The sequence below is a fragment of the Nilaparvata lugens genome, chromosome 6 (genome assembly GCF_014356525.2).
Source record: "Nilaparvata lugens isolate BPH chromosome 6, ASM1435652v1, whole genome shotgun sequence".
NCBI classification, from domain to species: Eukaryota; Metazoa; Arthropoda; class Insecta; order Hemiptera; family Delphacidae; genus Nilaparvata; species Nilaparvata lugens.
The window spans coordinates 52,190,919-52,206,072 of NC_052509.1; the positions used below are offsets into that span (position 1 = coordinate 52,190,919).

Below are 15,154 nucleotides of genomic sequence, written 5' to 3' on the forward strand. Positions count from 1 at the left end.
TATAAAAATAACCAGATATAAAAATAACCAGATATAAAAATAGCCAGATATAAAAATAACCAGATATAAAAATAACCAGATATAAAAATAACCAGATATAAAAATAACCAGATATAAAAATAACCAGATATAAAAATAACCAGATATAAAAATAACCAGATATAAAAATAACCAGATATAAAAATAACCAGATATAAAAATAACCAGATATAAAAATAACCAGATATAAAAATAACCAGATATAAAAATAACCAGATATAAAAATAACCAGATATAAAAATAACCAGATATAAAAATAACCAGATATAAAAATAACCAGATATAAAAATAACCAGATATAAAAATAACCAGATATAAAAATAACCAGATATAAAAATAACCAGATATAAAAATAACCAGATATAAAAATAACCAGATATAAAAATAACCAGATATAAAAATAACCAGATATAAAAATAACCAGATATAAAAATAACCAGATATAAAAATAACCAGATATAAAAATAACCAGATATAAAAATAACCAGATATAAAAATAACCAGATATAAAAATAACCAGATATAAAAATAGCCAGATATAAAAATAACCAGATATAAAAATAACCAGATATAAAAATAACCAGATATAAAAATAGCCAGATATAAAAATAACCAGATATAAAAATAACCAGATATAAAAATAACCAGATATAAAAATAACCAGATATAAAAATAGCCAGATATAAAAATAACCAGATATAAAAATAACCAGATATAAAAATAACCAGATATAAAAATAACCAGATATAAAAATAGCCAGATATAAAAATAACCAGATATAAAAATAACCAGATATAAAAATAGCCAGATATAAAAATAACCAGATATAAAAATAACCAGATATAAAAATAACCAGATATAAAAATAACCAGATATAAAAATAACCAGATATAAAAATAACCAGATATAAAAATAACCAGATATAAAAATAGCCAGATATAAAAATAACCAGATATAAAAATAACCAGATATAAAAATAACCAGATATAAAAATAGCCAGATATAAAAATAACCAGATATAAAAATAGCCAGATATATAAATACAGAAATTGCTCGCTTAATATAAAAGGATGACTGCAAAACAAAATATTGAAACAAAAGATGATTCCTTCAAACCAGAGGATCATTATCTATCGAACATGCCTAGTAAATCTGAAAAGGCGTGTTCGTACGACCTGGATGACGTGGATATCGCCTGGTTGAATATTCTCAATGGGGAGAGAGCTTCTATGGGTAAGTTGCCTTCAAATAAATTTTAAAAATAAACACAATAAAACCTATTCAATTTATACAACGGCATTAATCAGTATGTTGCCTTCATAATACTTATTAGTGATGTTGTTCGTTATTGTAAAGATTTTTGTGAAAAAATGGTGCAATATCTACATATTATCTACATAATATGTGAAATCTTATCCATTCACATAACTTACTTCCATGCTAGTAGTTCTGTGAACAGTAGACCTCACGCAGTATTCTGATCCACAAGTATGTGATGTCACCTGTTTTAAATGTTAACAAACTAAATTCCCTTTGAATTGATATAATTCATCCAATTCCGTGATAATCTTTCCATATTATGAAAATTAGTTTTTTACAATCAAAAATATTATAATTTCTTCAGCATTATTTTTAGTTCATATGATTATTTTTAATCACCTATTAAATTAGTTTTTTCGAATGTGAGAATATTGATACTGATGAGCACGCATAATAATACCAATATCGGGGCACCGAGCTTCGCACGTTATTTTTATTTATTGATAAACAGAACACAATTCTCTGAAAGGATTGTATTCATATTACACAACTGGCTATACGTCATCTTATGAATTTTGGGGTTTGCGATATTTTGATTTTTCACATACTCACTTTTTTACTATCCACAGCTGTTTTAGCCAAGGATGAATTATCCTTTTAATGTCGTTCAAGCTCAAAAACTACAAACTACTCACACTACAGCTTCTAGACTTGTTTTATTCAACAGTGAGCTAAAATATTTCTGAAAATAATTTTCAGTTGATAATTTCTTTTAAATATTTTCTCACTTAAAACAAAATAAATCAGCTGTTTTGGAACAGCTGTTATTTAAATCCATTTTTTGTTTGCAATCAGCACAACCTATGAGTTATTAGTTCTCTCCTCATAAAACAGCAAATTTTTGTGGTGTAATGTACTACATATGAATACATAATTATTTTCAAAATTAAATTCTCTACAATTTCTATTGCGAAAAATTATTTTTTTACTGGTCATTGAAGAAAGTTATTGGGCATCGAACGTAGAAGTCTGTGTTTTTCTACTTAGATTTTTTGCATATTTCAACTTTTCTCTCAAAAACTACTCACACTACAGCTTCCAGACTAGTTTTATTCAATTTTTCAGATATTTTTCCATATGAATCCAGCATAAGTTTTTCAAAAACTAGTCCTTAAACAATTCAGCATTGGTGTATTTCACCAGAGGAACTGAATTCCGGGTGAAATCTTTCACCCTGTATAGCTCGCTAATGAAGCGTTTATGGATATATGTTTATAAGAAGTTTTTTCTTATTCTTACCTCTACTATCACGTATGAAATTATTTTAGCCTACCATAATTAAGAATCACCCTGTTTATAGTGATAACGGAGTATGGAGGAATTCCTTTTCCTTTTATATTATCCTCAAAATGCAAAATCTCAAAGATCCTTGTGTATACATCGACGCGCAGTTGAAAAATGAATATTTCTGTCAAATCTCATAAAATTCTATCAACGCGTCTGGCCGTATTTGCGTTACATACAGACAGACAAAAGAAAGTCCGAGTTAAAACATAGACCTCACTACGTTCGGTCAACTAACTTTGAACTTGAAGGTTTGAAAATAGTATTTTGCTTTCAGCAATTGAGAATATTGTATTTTTATATGTTGTTCTATGCTATTTTTTAAATTGTGAGTTAATAGTGAACGCATTCTGTTATTCAGGTCTCCCACCAGTGAGAGAGGACCAACTGGAGCGGTTGATGGAGGAACTTGAGGTCAGGTGCTGGGATAAAGTACAAACTATTGTTAAAGCTGAAGAGGGCCTTGGCATCGAGTTCGATGAGAATGTAGTCTGTGATGTTTGCAGATCGGTGAGTAGGACCAGTAGTTTGTCTTACCCGTAGTTTTAGTCAAATAAGTACATTTTGATCGGATTGAAACTGAAAGATAAACTTGACAAACACCTATAGTGAGATTCACGTTATAAAGTCAATGGAAATAAAAGGACGGCATGGTTGCCACTTTTCTTTTTTCAGATATGATTTAAGTCATCCCGATATAACTGATATTAATGACGAACTTTTTAGGCTGTACCAGTATACAGATATAGCCACTGTGATGCGAGTTCGCAGGCTGAGGTGGGCAGGACACCTGGTACGAGCTGACGATGCCTACCCCCCAAAGATGGCAATGGAAGGGAAAATATATGGCCGACGAAGGAAAGGGCGACCCAGAACAAGATGGATAGACGTAGTGGATAAGGATGCAGCAGTAATTGGGGTGCGAAGATGGAAAAGTGCAGCGGTGGACAGAGATGCTTGGAGGCGGAAATTGAGGGAGGCTGTGACCCGCGCTGGGTTGTAATGCCAAATAAGAAGAAGAAGATATAACTGATATAATATTAATTGTTGACTCTTGTTAATTATGATCAATACCATCTCAAATATATTATATTCCTCATAAAAATATATCATTTCATGATTTATAGTAATAAATTAAACTAGAAAAGATGGTGTTTGGTTGACATATAGGTATTTGATTTGAAGAATCATATCCATAGCTTATACCACCTTCTAACATTAACTTTTTGGTGAGGGCTACATTTTCTTGACACCTAACAATATACCATTCATACCGATGTCTAACGTAGGCTACTCGTACTATATGATAGTAAGGACATAACTTGGTTTGGGAGGGTATTAGTTCGTTAAGATCTCTGTTCATTAAGTTCCTATTTTGACGATTTCTTGAGATACTGAAATAAATGGGAAGTTTAGCCGTTCATTTCGTCACGTCTCACGGCTTCAAGTTTTCATTGTATGTTGATTCACAGTCAGCTACACTGGTGCACCCTACTTATGGATTAGTTAGAATGGCTTAGGGACAAATAGTTTGAATGTTAGGGTTTTGCTTTTAAATGGCAATATGCTAGTATTATTAAGAAATCTTCTTGATAATTTTACAGTTGAATATATTATCATATTGTATACACTGGACTTTGTGAAAGCAGCAGGAATTTGACGTAGGGAACCTACTGAAGTTGCCTACCAATTGCCCGGGCTGATCCTTGTTCAACTGGGATCGCTATTTATTTATTCATTCATACATTGAAACATACATAGCTAGCCGATCATCTTGATGAAGTTTATGTCATGTACCACACAGTCATGACATAGTGTCACATTCACTACAGTTATTCAATGTGAATGATTTCCTTTCAATAACCTGGGTACAATTTCTCATGTATTAATGTGTTTAATGACTTGTAAACTATGTTTTAAATGACTTTTAATTTTATATTTGTTGTTATTAATCTGACTCATGAATCTCAGGCTGGCCACGCATGGTAGGACATGCATGCTTATCATGCCAACACACATGTTCATCATGCATGTTTTATCATCAGTGAGAAGCTTTGAACATAGAATTATGAACAACCAATAACAATAAATAAACCACTGGAAAATAACAAATAATAATAATTTAACCTCAAATAGAGCAGCTAAGAAAAAATAAACAAAAAATCAAGGATAAAAAACCTTACCTCAAAGAATGTTGAGGTTAAAAATGTTTGTCAACTGTATATCATGCATGTTCTATCGTTAGTGGCCAGCCTAAGTAATTTAAAATAATGCAATTTGATGAAGTTGTTTTTTTTTTGTAAATATTGAATTATTAATAAAATTCTATTCTATTTACCCCTTGGTAGGAACAATTAATTTAAGATGGTTTATTTAGTAGGTAGTTGAATTGATTGAGGTACGTTGTTTTGCAGCCGGACTCGGAGGAGGGCAACGAAATGGTGTTCTGCGACTGCTGCAACATCTGCGTGCACCAGGCGTGCTACGGCATCACCGCCATTCCGGCCGGCTCGTGGCTGTGTCGCACATGCGCACTCGGCCTGCGGCCCGAATGCGTGCTCTGTCCGAACAAGGGTGGCGCCATGAAGTGCACCCGGTCCGGCCACAAGTGGGCGCACGTGTCATGCGCACTCTGGATCCCAGAGGTCAGCATCGGCTGTGTCGAGCGCATGGAGCCCATCACTAAGATATCCAATATACCTGTGAGTACATCTTCATTCATTAGTGTATCGATTAGTTTGATTATTCTACAGGTGATCTTCATTGTATCACAAGCGTCACAGTAATGGATTGAAAAACAGGCACTAGCTTAAAACCTCTGTTCCTAAATTTAATCCAATAACCATTCATTTTTATATCGATTAGCTAGATTATTAGATGGTAAATCTTCTTATTGAAGAATAAAAGAAATGAGTTTTCACAGAAAATGAACAAAATGAATTTGGTAAGTTATATAACCACTTTTCTTGAGCATTATTCATTATATTATTCAACATATGCCAATAGTCTTGCTTCTTCCACGTCCATTCTTCAACTGATCATGGGTTGACTAGTGAATTGGAGTGATGAGTCAAGTGGTGGTTGTAGTGAGCAATGCTATCAAATTTTGATGGTGGCGTTTCCATGGAAGCTCCCGTAGAAGCGCTTCCATGGTGGCCCAGTGTGCAAAGGGCCTAACGGTAGAACACAGTCGTCGTACATTGTTGTCACATAACAGCTGTGATCACAGTGAAACACTTCAAGCAAAGTTTTTTGAGGTTAGTTTTTTGTATCTCAGATTTTTTACTTTCCTTGCCCTATTACCATTGGTAAGGAAAGTATTGCTTTCCCCAAAAAAAATTAAGGTACCCCAATTTCTAAATTTCTATACGTTTCAAGTAGGGATGGGTATCGAAAGACAAAACATCGATGTTTTGAACATCGATGTTTTTTTCATCCTAACATCGATAAGTGAAAAACATCGATAAGTGAAAAACATCGAACAGTAAACATCAATGTTTTTGAACATCGATGTTTTTAAACATTGTTTATCGCCCTACGTTTTTATGGATGATACTATTAGTCCAGTCAATATAGACATAAAAAAGGGGGTTTGCTTGCAATTTATATTGTAGTTCTGATTTTTTAATATATTATTTGGGTACATAAGAGGAGTCCAGAACCAATTTCTTCATGCAAGATTTCCTTGTGCTAGATACTGTATAGCCCAAAAATCTCGTATTTTCGGCTCATTTTCCAGTTTTCAGCTATTTCTGCCAAATCTCTCCCAGATTATAAAATTCTGAAAAAATGAGATCACTCGGAACTCTCTATCTACAATGAGTACTTAGTTATTATTTTTCAAAAATGATTGAAATTTGAAGAAAAAATCAATTTTGATGAATTTTAGTTTTTGATCAACAATATCTTCCGATTGTTACAATTTAGATGTATATTTCAAAATCCCTCTAGGCGTATTTTTGTGCTATACAATCTGAGATCAGGTAGAGCGCTATATGTCATATAGATTTCCAGGTACACCTGTCAATAATGCTCCTTGTATTGTGAAAAACACCTAATTTTCAGCTTCAACCATCATCACCATCTACTTTGTCCTCACATTGATATTTCGCACAATGACATAAGTTCATGGGTAAGAATCACCCGTTAGATGCACTTCATTTCAGTATATCCTAGTAGAGGCACGGTTAAGGACACCTCAAAAATAAAAATTTCAAACACTTATAATTTACTTTTGACACAATGCTCAGATTTCATCGTACTACACTTCATTCTTCTCGGCTCGCCAAGGCGGTTCAAAATCATGCATCAACAGTCAAATTCGGTCAAAAAATAGAAAATTTATTGTTGAGTGTAGGTACTGAGCCCATTGTATTGAGCCCATATTCAATACATAAATAATGGTCAATTTCTATATTCAAAGCTATGTATCTCGGTAACCCCTTATTAAAAATTATTACATGTTCTTGAAATGTACAATAGAATTTTCTATTTCATCTGCTGTAAGCAATTCATGGAAAAATATGTTCTTAAAGTAATATTTGATTGTTGAAAAAAAATCCGGAAATTGTAGATATTTCTTTCATATGAACGGTTTTGGCAGTTCTATGATAGCGAAAAGTGATTCAAGATGGATTTTAGGCAACTGAGTTCGTAGAGGATGAATTATCTACAATTTGTAATCAATCGTAAGTTTCTATGATTATCAGACTCGTTTTAGAAACTCTTGATCAACAGTAAAATAACGAAAAAAATGTAAAAACTGACATCGCCATTTTTAAAATCTTAACTTCCAAATTGTTTTGGAATCGGAAGTATTATTTATTGAAGTGGGTGGAGGGGGACAATTTTCACATTCTCACTAGATTTGGAAATTTTATCAGAAGTATTTCACAAGACATGCAACTTTGAATATAGAAATTGGTCATTTTTTGTGTATTGGAATATGGGCTTAAGTACACTCAACAATAAATTTTCCATTTTTCGACCATTTTTCCAATTTTCCATTTGATTTATTATGCATGATTTTGAACCGTCGTGACGAGCCGAGAAGGATGAAGTGTAGTACGATGAAATCTGATCATTGTGTCAAAAGTTATGTGTTTGAAATTTTGATCCTTGAGGTGTCCTTAAGCGCGCCTCTCCACTAGGAAATACTGAAATGAAGTGTATCTTACGGGTGATTCTCATAGAATATTATCTCAAGAACTTATGTCGTTGTGCGAAATATCAATGTGAGGGCAATGTAGTTGGTGATGATGCTTGAAGCTGAAAACTAGGTGTTTTTCACAATACAAGGAGCATTGTTGTCAGGTGTATCTGGAATATGAGATAGAGCGCTCTACTGATCTCAGATTGTAGAGCAAAAAAAGAGCTTCTAAAGTGACTACAATTTTATCTGGAGCTATTGGTCCAATATTCTAACAGTTACTAACTGGAATCACAGCAATTTTGGACTTGTGGTATTCAAGTAACAGTCTTTCGAGTAATTGAAGTCAGGTTGTGACTAGAAAGATACATCAACTCTAGTTCACAAGATTTGTCATCTTCATGGTCTAGTCTGAAACCTCTCGGATATCCTTGAGGATTCGGTCTTGAAATTTCACCCTAAGCTAATTTTAGCAATCATTGATACTCATATTGTATTCATTCAATACCTGATAGATTTTTTAGGAAATGGAAATGGATTAAGCTTTTTTATATTGATATCTGCACTCCTTACAATACGAGGACCTCTTTTCCAGAGCTAGATTAATTAGTGTTAAACACATGTAGAGGAAATAATTGTAGTAAGAAAAAACTCTTTCTTCCTAAGAAACTAAGAATCTGACCTCTTATTCAATTCTTAATAACTAACTATCTAACCTTGACACGGACCACAGAAGTAATGTAAATCTTCAAGAGTATCCAACAGTCTCACATAAAAATACAGAGAGCCTGATTGAAAAATAAGAATAGCAATCTGCAGGAAATCAACACTTATGCGAGATCTTTCAGAATAGTGATCTATATTCACGAAAAACACTAAACAGAATATTACACTAAATATGATAAAGATAATGATTATAATTCTTTTACTATGCTTATTGCTCTCAAGATAATCCTCTTCAAACAAAAAATAAAAAAAAACTTGTATCAAATTAAAAAATTAGAATTGTATTTACTTTTTAGTTGGGAAAAACATCGGATGACCGATGTCTAGGTAAAACCATCGATAAGTAAAAAACATCGAACAGTAAACATCGATGTTTGATGTTGAAACATCGATGTTTTTAAACATCGATGTATCGATACCCATCCCTAGTTTCAAGGTCCCCTGAGTCCAAAAAAGTGGTTTTTGGGTATGGTCTGTTATGTGTGTGTGGTGTGTGTGTTGTAGAGGTGTATGTGCGTCTGTGTACACGATATCTCATCTCCCAATCAACGGAATGACTTGAAATTTGGAACGTAAAGTTGCGCTTGAGCAAACACAAGAGCTTGTCATAGATATTTAAAAAGTCCTCCACAGAACTATCCGGCGCTCTATATATAGAAATCACTACAAATACTCTAGAAATCCCACTCCTCCTCAGACTGAACTCAACAGCCGCACACTCAAATGTACTCTCAATAGCCAGGGCCTCAATATCTTCTCTAACTTTAAAATTAATTGATTTTTTTAAGATTATACACGTACCACCTCTTCTTTTTTTCTTTCTACTGTAAGCTGAAGCAAGGATATAGTTATTGAGTCTGTTCAGAATAGTGGTATCACATGGAGCCAGCCAATGCTCATTGAATGACACAACCAATGGATAACTCAGATCTGCGAGGAGTACATTCAACTCTTCAATTTTGCTTCCAATGCCCTGTATATTCACACTGAAAAGGAATGGTGTGTAGATGGAATTGCCCGACTTTACTCTAATAACTGCCCGGGTGGGTCCACCCCCAAAAAACTCTGTTCACCTTGGGGAGTTACTTTGTGATAACAAGCTAGCTGGTGATTGCAAACTGCTTTCAATTAACTCTGCCAGTCTATTACAGAAAATTCTCTTGCCTGATCGATTCATATGTAAGCCATGTTTTGTGAAGTTTTGCCTTTTTAATCGCTCATTGAGGAAACATAAGCCTAGTTGCTTAGAATTTTTATCTTTGACACTGTTGATTAAACTGTGAATTGCTTTATTTGTGAGATCAATCGTTTTATTGAGTTCTGGCCTATCATACCTGTTCGGAATTGTACTTATTATTACATTCGTCTTATTGGAGAGTGACGCCATTTCTTCTATTTCATTTCTTATTTGCGGAAGATGATCCAAGTTTGGAGCAATTATATTATTCGAGCCACCCAGTATAATTAAATAATCATTTTTACTGAAATTTTTCGTTTGATCTTTAGCTGACTCTACTACTGCTTCAATCGTTGCGCCAGACTTGAAGAAACACTGAACCTCAAACTTTCTTTTTAATATTTTATTGAGAAGTCACTACAATCTCGTCCATGACTAGATGTCAATAGTAACACTCTACCTTTCTTCTTTCCTTTGATTTGAGTTCAGTTTTTTCAGCAGTCTTCAAAGCTTCTCTGTACGTTTTATTTAGCTCATTCCAGCTATACTCTCAACATCATGACTTTTTATTTTTATTTTCAATTCCAAAAGGAGCTTTCCCCCGCAATGACCAATTTCTATAATTCTATTTCTAACAGACTGACTAGTTTGACTAGTAGATTGACTAGTTTGCGATAAAACATTGAAAGAGTTTCCTGCTCTTAATTCATCACAGTCAAAAGATGAGTCAATTATGGTTTCACTCGGCGAATAGAAATTTCTAAGGTCTTCTGTTTCCATTTTCAACGATTTATTTTCAGCTCTCAGTAGTGCATTATCAGCCTCTAAAACCTCTATTGTAGTCATCATTCCAGTAATGTTTGCTCTAAGGTTTTCATTCTCCTGTTTCAAAACATTCTGAACTCGAAGGGCCGACTCCAATTCATCTATCCTCGCTTGGTGTGTGTGCATTAAAGATGTTTGTTCTTCTCTACAAGCCTCCAGCTCGATTTGTAGACTCATAGCATGTGCAATAATGTCATCTCTTTGTTGCTGAAGCTCAACTTCTCTCAGAGATTCGTCAAGTGCTACCGAAAGAAGAGATGGAGAGTCTCTTCTGTATGAAGGTGTGTTTACCCCTGCATTTTTTGTTGCTATCTTGTCTGATCCACCACAGGCAACAGGTGAGTTGGGACTACTCGACAAAATTGACTCATCGTTATTTACCTTTTCCCTGTTGCTTGGTGAATTTTCCATGCCAATGTGACCTTCAGTTTTTGTGGTGAATGACTATGTAAACCATCATCTTTCAAAACTTTAGATTCGCTTAAATTAGTTCTAATTGTCGCTGAACATGTCCTAACCAAGCACCTCCAAACAACACTATCATCAGCCCGTCGATTATCCCGCCTATACTTATGGCCTTTTACTATTAGCCCCGGTTTTTTTTTGCTCTGGCGGCAGACGAGTCGACAAAGCAGAAAGCTCTCAGATTAGCTGATTCAGAAATCAGCTGATAATCAGCCAATCGGAGAGCTTCTTGCCCTGCCATCTCGTCTACCACCAATGCAAAAACTCTTCTTGTGGCTTGTCCCTAATGGTTTCGATTCACTTTTCTGTTCCGTTAATCAACTTTAGGTGGCTCTCTATTGTTGAAAATTTTCTCTGAATTTCTTTCTTTTTTGGTTATATGGAACTCTAATAAGGAAGCAGCGCTTCTGCAGTATATGACATCTCAGAGTTTTGTAATCTTATATCACTAATTGTAACCCGAGAAATCTGCATTTTCCAGTAGTATTTCATAATAGTTGTGTATTGTTGTGTGTTTTCAGTCGTACTGTCAGAAGCACAGCGTCACTAGCAAAAAGGAGAAGACTGGTTCGGGGTCGGAGGACGATGACTGTCGGAGGCGGAAGCGGAAAGACATGACCTCCGAGGAGAAGAACCAGGCCAGAGCTGCCAAGTAAGCCAGCAATTCAAAATTAATCTCCATTCTCAGTTATAATGTACTATGTGTATTGGAACATGTATTACTCATTACCTCATATTGGCGGGTGTATCAAGAAGAATAATTTAATTTGGTATGTCTTGAAAACTGAAATTTCACCGGATCGACCCGGTGTTTTTACTTGACAATTTTTGCCTTTTGACAATCTATTTCTAGCAAGTGTTTATATAACATTGACTAAGGATTGTCTACGACCTTTCTAGAAAGATACATGAAATTACTCCAACTGTATTTCCACTTCACAGCTCACTTTTATACAATTAGTTGCTGCACTATATTTGTGAAATATTACGATTTCGAATTCAATTAAATTCATAATCATTTTATTATTATGAGTTCAAATTAAGTAGAGTTTTCAAAAGAAAAAAACATGAGTTGTTTATAAAATTATCATAGTTCTCTAGCTATTTATGTAAGTTGTTACACTGGCCATCTGTGTAATAGGATCTGTTTTCAAACATTCATTTATTTAGATACAACAATGCTCCGCATAATAAAGATTTCTATACTTTTTACAAATTTTCTATTATAGAGGAAAATTGGCTCTCAGATAAAATTTCCATTTGGAAGTAATAAATTGATTTCCAAACTTTTCATCTCAACTTGAGCTGGTTAATAATGTGATCTGATAAGTATTGAATTTCACTCACAACATTACTTACAGAGTGAGTAGTATATGATAATATGATACCACGGTTCACGGTATAGTAGATATAATTCCATAGGCTGTATTCTATATTTAGTAATAAAGTAATGCAATTGTTTCATGCAATCTATTTTCAATAATAGTGAAGCTGTAGGATATTGCAAATCCTGATTTTGAAAGTGACATTACAATGGAATGATCATCTGTGCTATTTTACAAGCAAGCTTTACATTTTCATTTTGTAGTTATCAGAAGTGATAAATCGTAAAACAATGTTTCAGGACAAAGAAGAGGAAAGCAAAATCCAAACTGCATGGGTCTAAAGATGAGCTAATTATTTTTTTTCAATAATTGATTATTGTTTGACTCTTGATTATTTCATAAATTTTGCTATGTGTATTTCTGACTTGTACTTCAATGGGAAATTTGTAAGCTACTTCAATTTATATGGATGGATCGATCTATGAACTTATTCTATGATCTATGAACAATTTATTCATGGAATCAAAACAATAAGAGTACAAAACAGGAAACATACATACTCCAACACTTTTCTTCTTTCTAATTTTGATAAATGATTCGCTTATACTGTAGAATTTTCTTATAGGTCCAAGACATGTACCGGTATGAGATATGAAGTACCGGTTACACCCGGCTTACAGGTGAATGACACCTAATATTACGACCTCAGTGGCTGTCATTAGTTTTGGAAAAGTCTTTCAATATCTAAGGAGGAAAATCTTTTAATAGATGATTATTGATATCAATTATTGTAGAAATTACTAGTACCCTCTTTATACTTTTCTAGCACTCATGCTATTTTCAAGTGTCAATGAAAGAGGTTAATTTCTAGTATGACTAAAAATTTATAAAATAATTGAACAATTCAAGTAGCCCTATTGAAATACTTGATGGGCGTTCTGTAGTATTTGTGTTTATATAAAGAAGTATTAAGAGGGTACCAGTAGTATATGATAATATGATACCACGGTTCACGGTAGGCTGTATTCTATACTTGAGTAATAAAGTAATGCAATTGTTTCATGCAATCTATTTTCAATAATAGTGTAGCTGTAGGATATTGCAAATCCTGATTTTGAAAGTGACATTACTCTGTGCTATTTTACAAGCAAGCTTTACATTTTCATTTTGTAGTTATCAGAAGTGATAAATCGTAAAACAATGTTTCAGGACAAAGAAGAGGAAAGCAAAATCCAAACTGCATGGGTCTAAAGATGAGCTAATTATTTTTTTCAATAATTGATTATTGTTTGACTCTTGATTATTTCATAAATTTTGCTATGTGTATTTCTGACTTGTACTTCAATGGGAAATTTGTAAGCTACTTCAATTTATATGGATGGATCGATCTATGAACTTATTCTATGATCTATGAACAATTTATTCATGGAATCAAAACAATAAAGTACAAAACAGGAAACATACATACTCCAACACTTTTCTTCTTTCTAATTTTGATAATGATTCGCTTATACTGTAGAATTTTCTTATAGGTCCAAGGTACATGAAGTACCGGTTACACCCGGCTTACAGGTGAATGACACCTAATATTACGACCTCAGTGGCTGTCATTAGTTTTGGAAAAGTCTTTCAATATCTAAGGAGGAAAATCTTTTAATAGATGATTATTGATATCATTTTTTGTAGAAATTACTATTACCCTCTTTATACTTTTCTAGCACTCATGCTATTTTCAAGTGTCAATGTAGCCTGAGTGCTCTAAACTAGTTGTGTTTTGATAAAAAAGTATAAAGAGGTTAATTTCTAGTATGACTAAAAATTTATAAAATAATTGAACAATTCAAGTAGCCCTATTGAAATACTTGATGGGCGTTCTGTAGTATTTGTGTTTATATAAAGAAGTATTAAGAGGGTACCAGTAGTTTATAATAATTGAACAATCCTAGTAGTCCTATGAAAACATTTGATTGACTTTAATGTTTATGTGCTGTGTAGACTGCAGGAGATCGAGAGCGAGTTCGAGAAGCACGTGAGCGCGGGCGAGGTGGGTGGCCGACTGGTGGAGGTGGACGCGGAGGCGACGCTGGCCGTCTACCATTACTGGGTGCTGAAGCGGCGCGCGCAACACAACAAGCCCCTCCTGGCCCCGCGCTCCGAGGACGTCGACATCCTCACCCGGCAGCAGGAGGCCGCCGACCTAGAGAAGATGCGCATGTTTGTGCAGCTCAGGCAGGATCTCGAGCGCGTAAGTCTATCCACTAAATCACTCTATTCGATGACATCACAATCTCATTTTCGGAAAAATTGACTACTACCGGTTTTACCCTGCACTCCTCAATTCATCTTCAACTTTTCTCTTGTTGCTCTTCTACTACTTATTTTTGTTATCTTTTGTACTCTCCTTATTTTATCTTCAAGTCAAATCCATAAAATCTTCATACTCATCTCGATCTTATCCGTCAGATTTTCTCTTTTGTTGCTCTTTTATAGTACTATTTATTGTACTTATCCTTCTTATTTTTATCCTTCTTAGAATAGGATAGAATGACTTCTTTATTTGATGATGTGGTGAAGTTTCGACAGCAATCTCCACTCCACCACAGCATTAAAAAGATGTTTTATCCTTCTGTAGACTTCCTTGTTTTCCATTTTTTCTACATTTCTCATTCTTTTCTTGATTAAACTCTTCTCCTACTTTACTTCTCTTTCCTATCCATTGTTTCGAAATAATATCATTATGTTCGTATTTGTTCGTCTCTTTCTTCTTTTCCCCTCGATTTCTGCTACTTCTAGTTATTCATTAGAAATTTGAAATTATCATTCCAAAATTGTTATTTGTGAAAC

At 33.9% G+C, this 15,154-nt stretch overlaps 1 protein-coding gene across 1 annotated transcript in view; it reads left to right on the forward strand.

Moving 5' to 3' along the window:
• LOC111064346 (PHD finger protein rhinoceros) overlaps window positions 1-15,154 on the forward strand; it is a 43,748-nt gene that overhangs the window by 14,200 nt on the left and 14,394 nt on the right. The window contains exons 8-13 of the mRNA XM_039431483.1: window positions 1,200-1,272; window positions 3,005-3,153; window positions 5,058-5,425; window positions 10,852-10,858; window positions 11,507-11,637; window positions 14,306-14,555. Of these exons, the coding sequence (XP_039287417.1) occupies window positions 1,200-1,272; window positions 3,005-3,153; window positions 5,058-5,425; window positions 10,852-10,858; window positions 11,507-11,637; window positions 14,306-14,555 (978 nt within the window). The remainder of the gene's footprint in view (window positions 1-1,199; window positions 1,273-3,004; window positions 3,154-5,057; window positions 5,426-10,851; window positions 10,859-11,506; window positions 11,638-14,305; window positions 14,556-15,154) is intronic.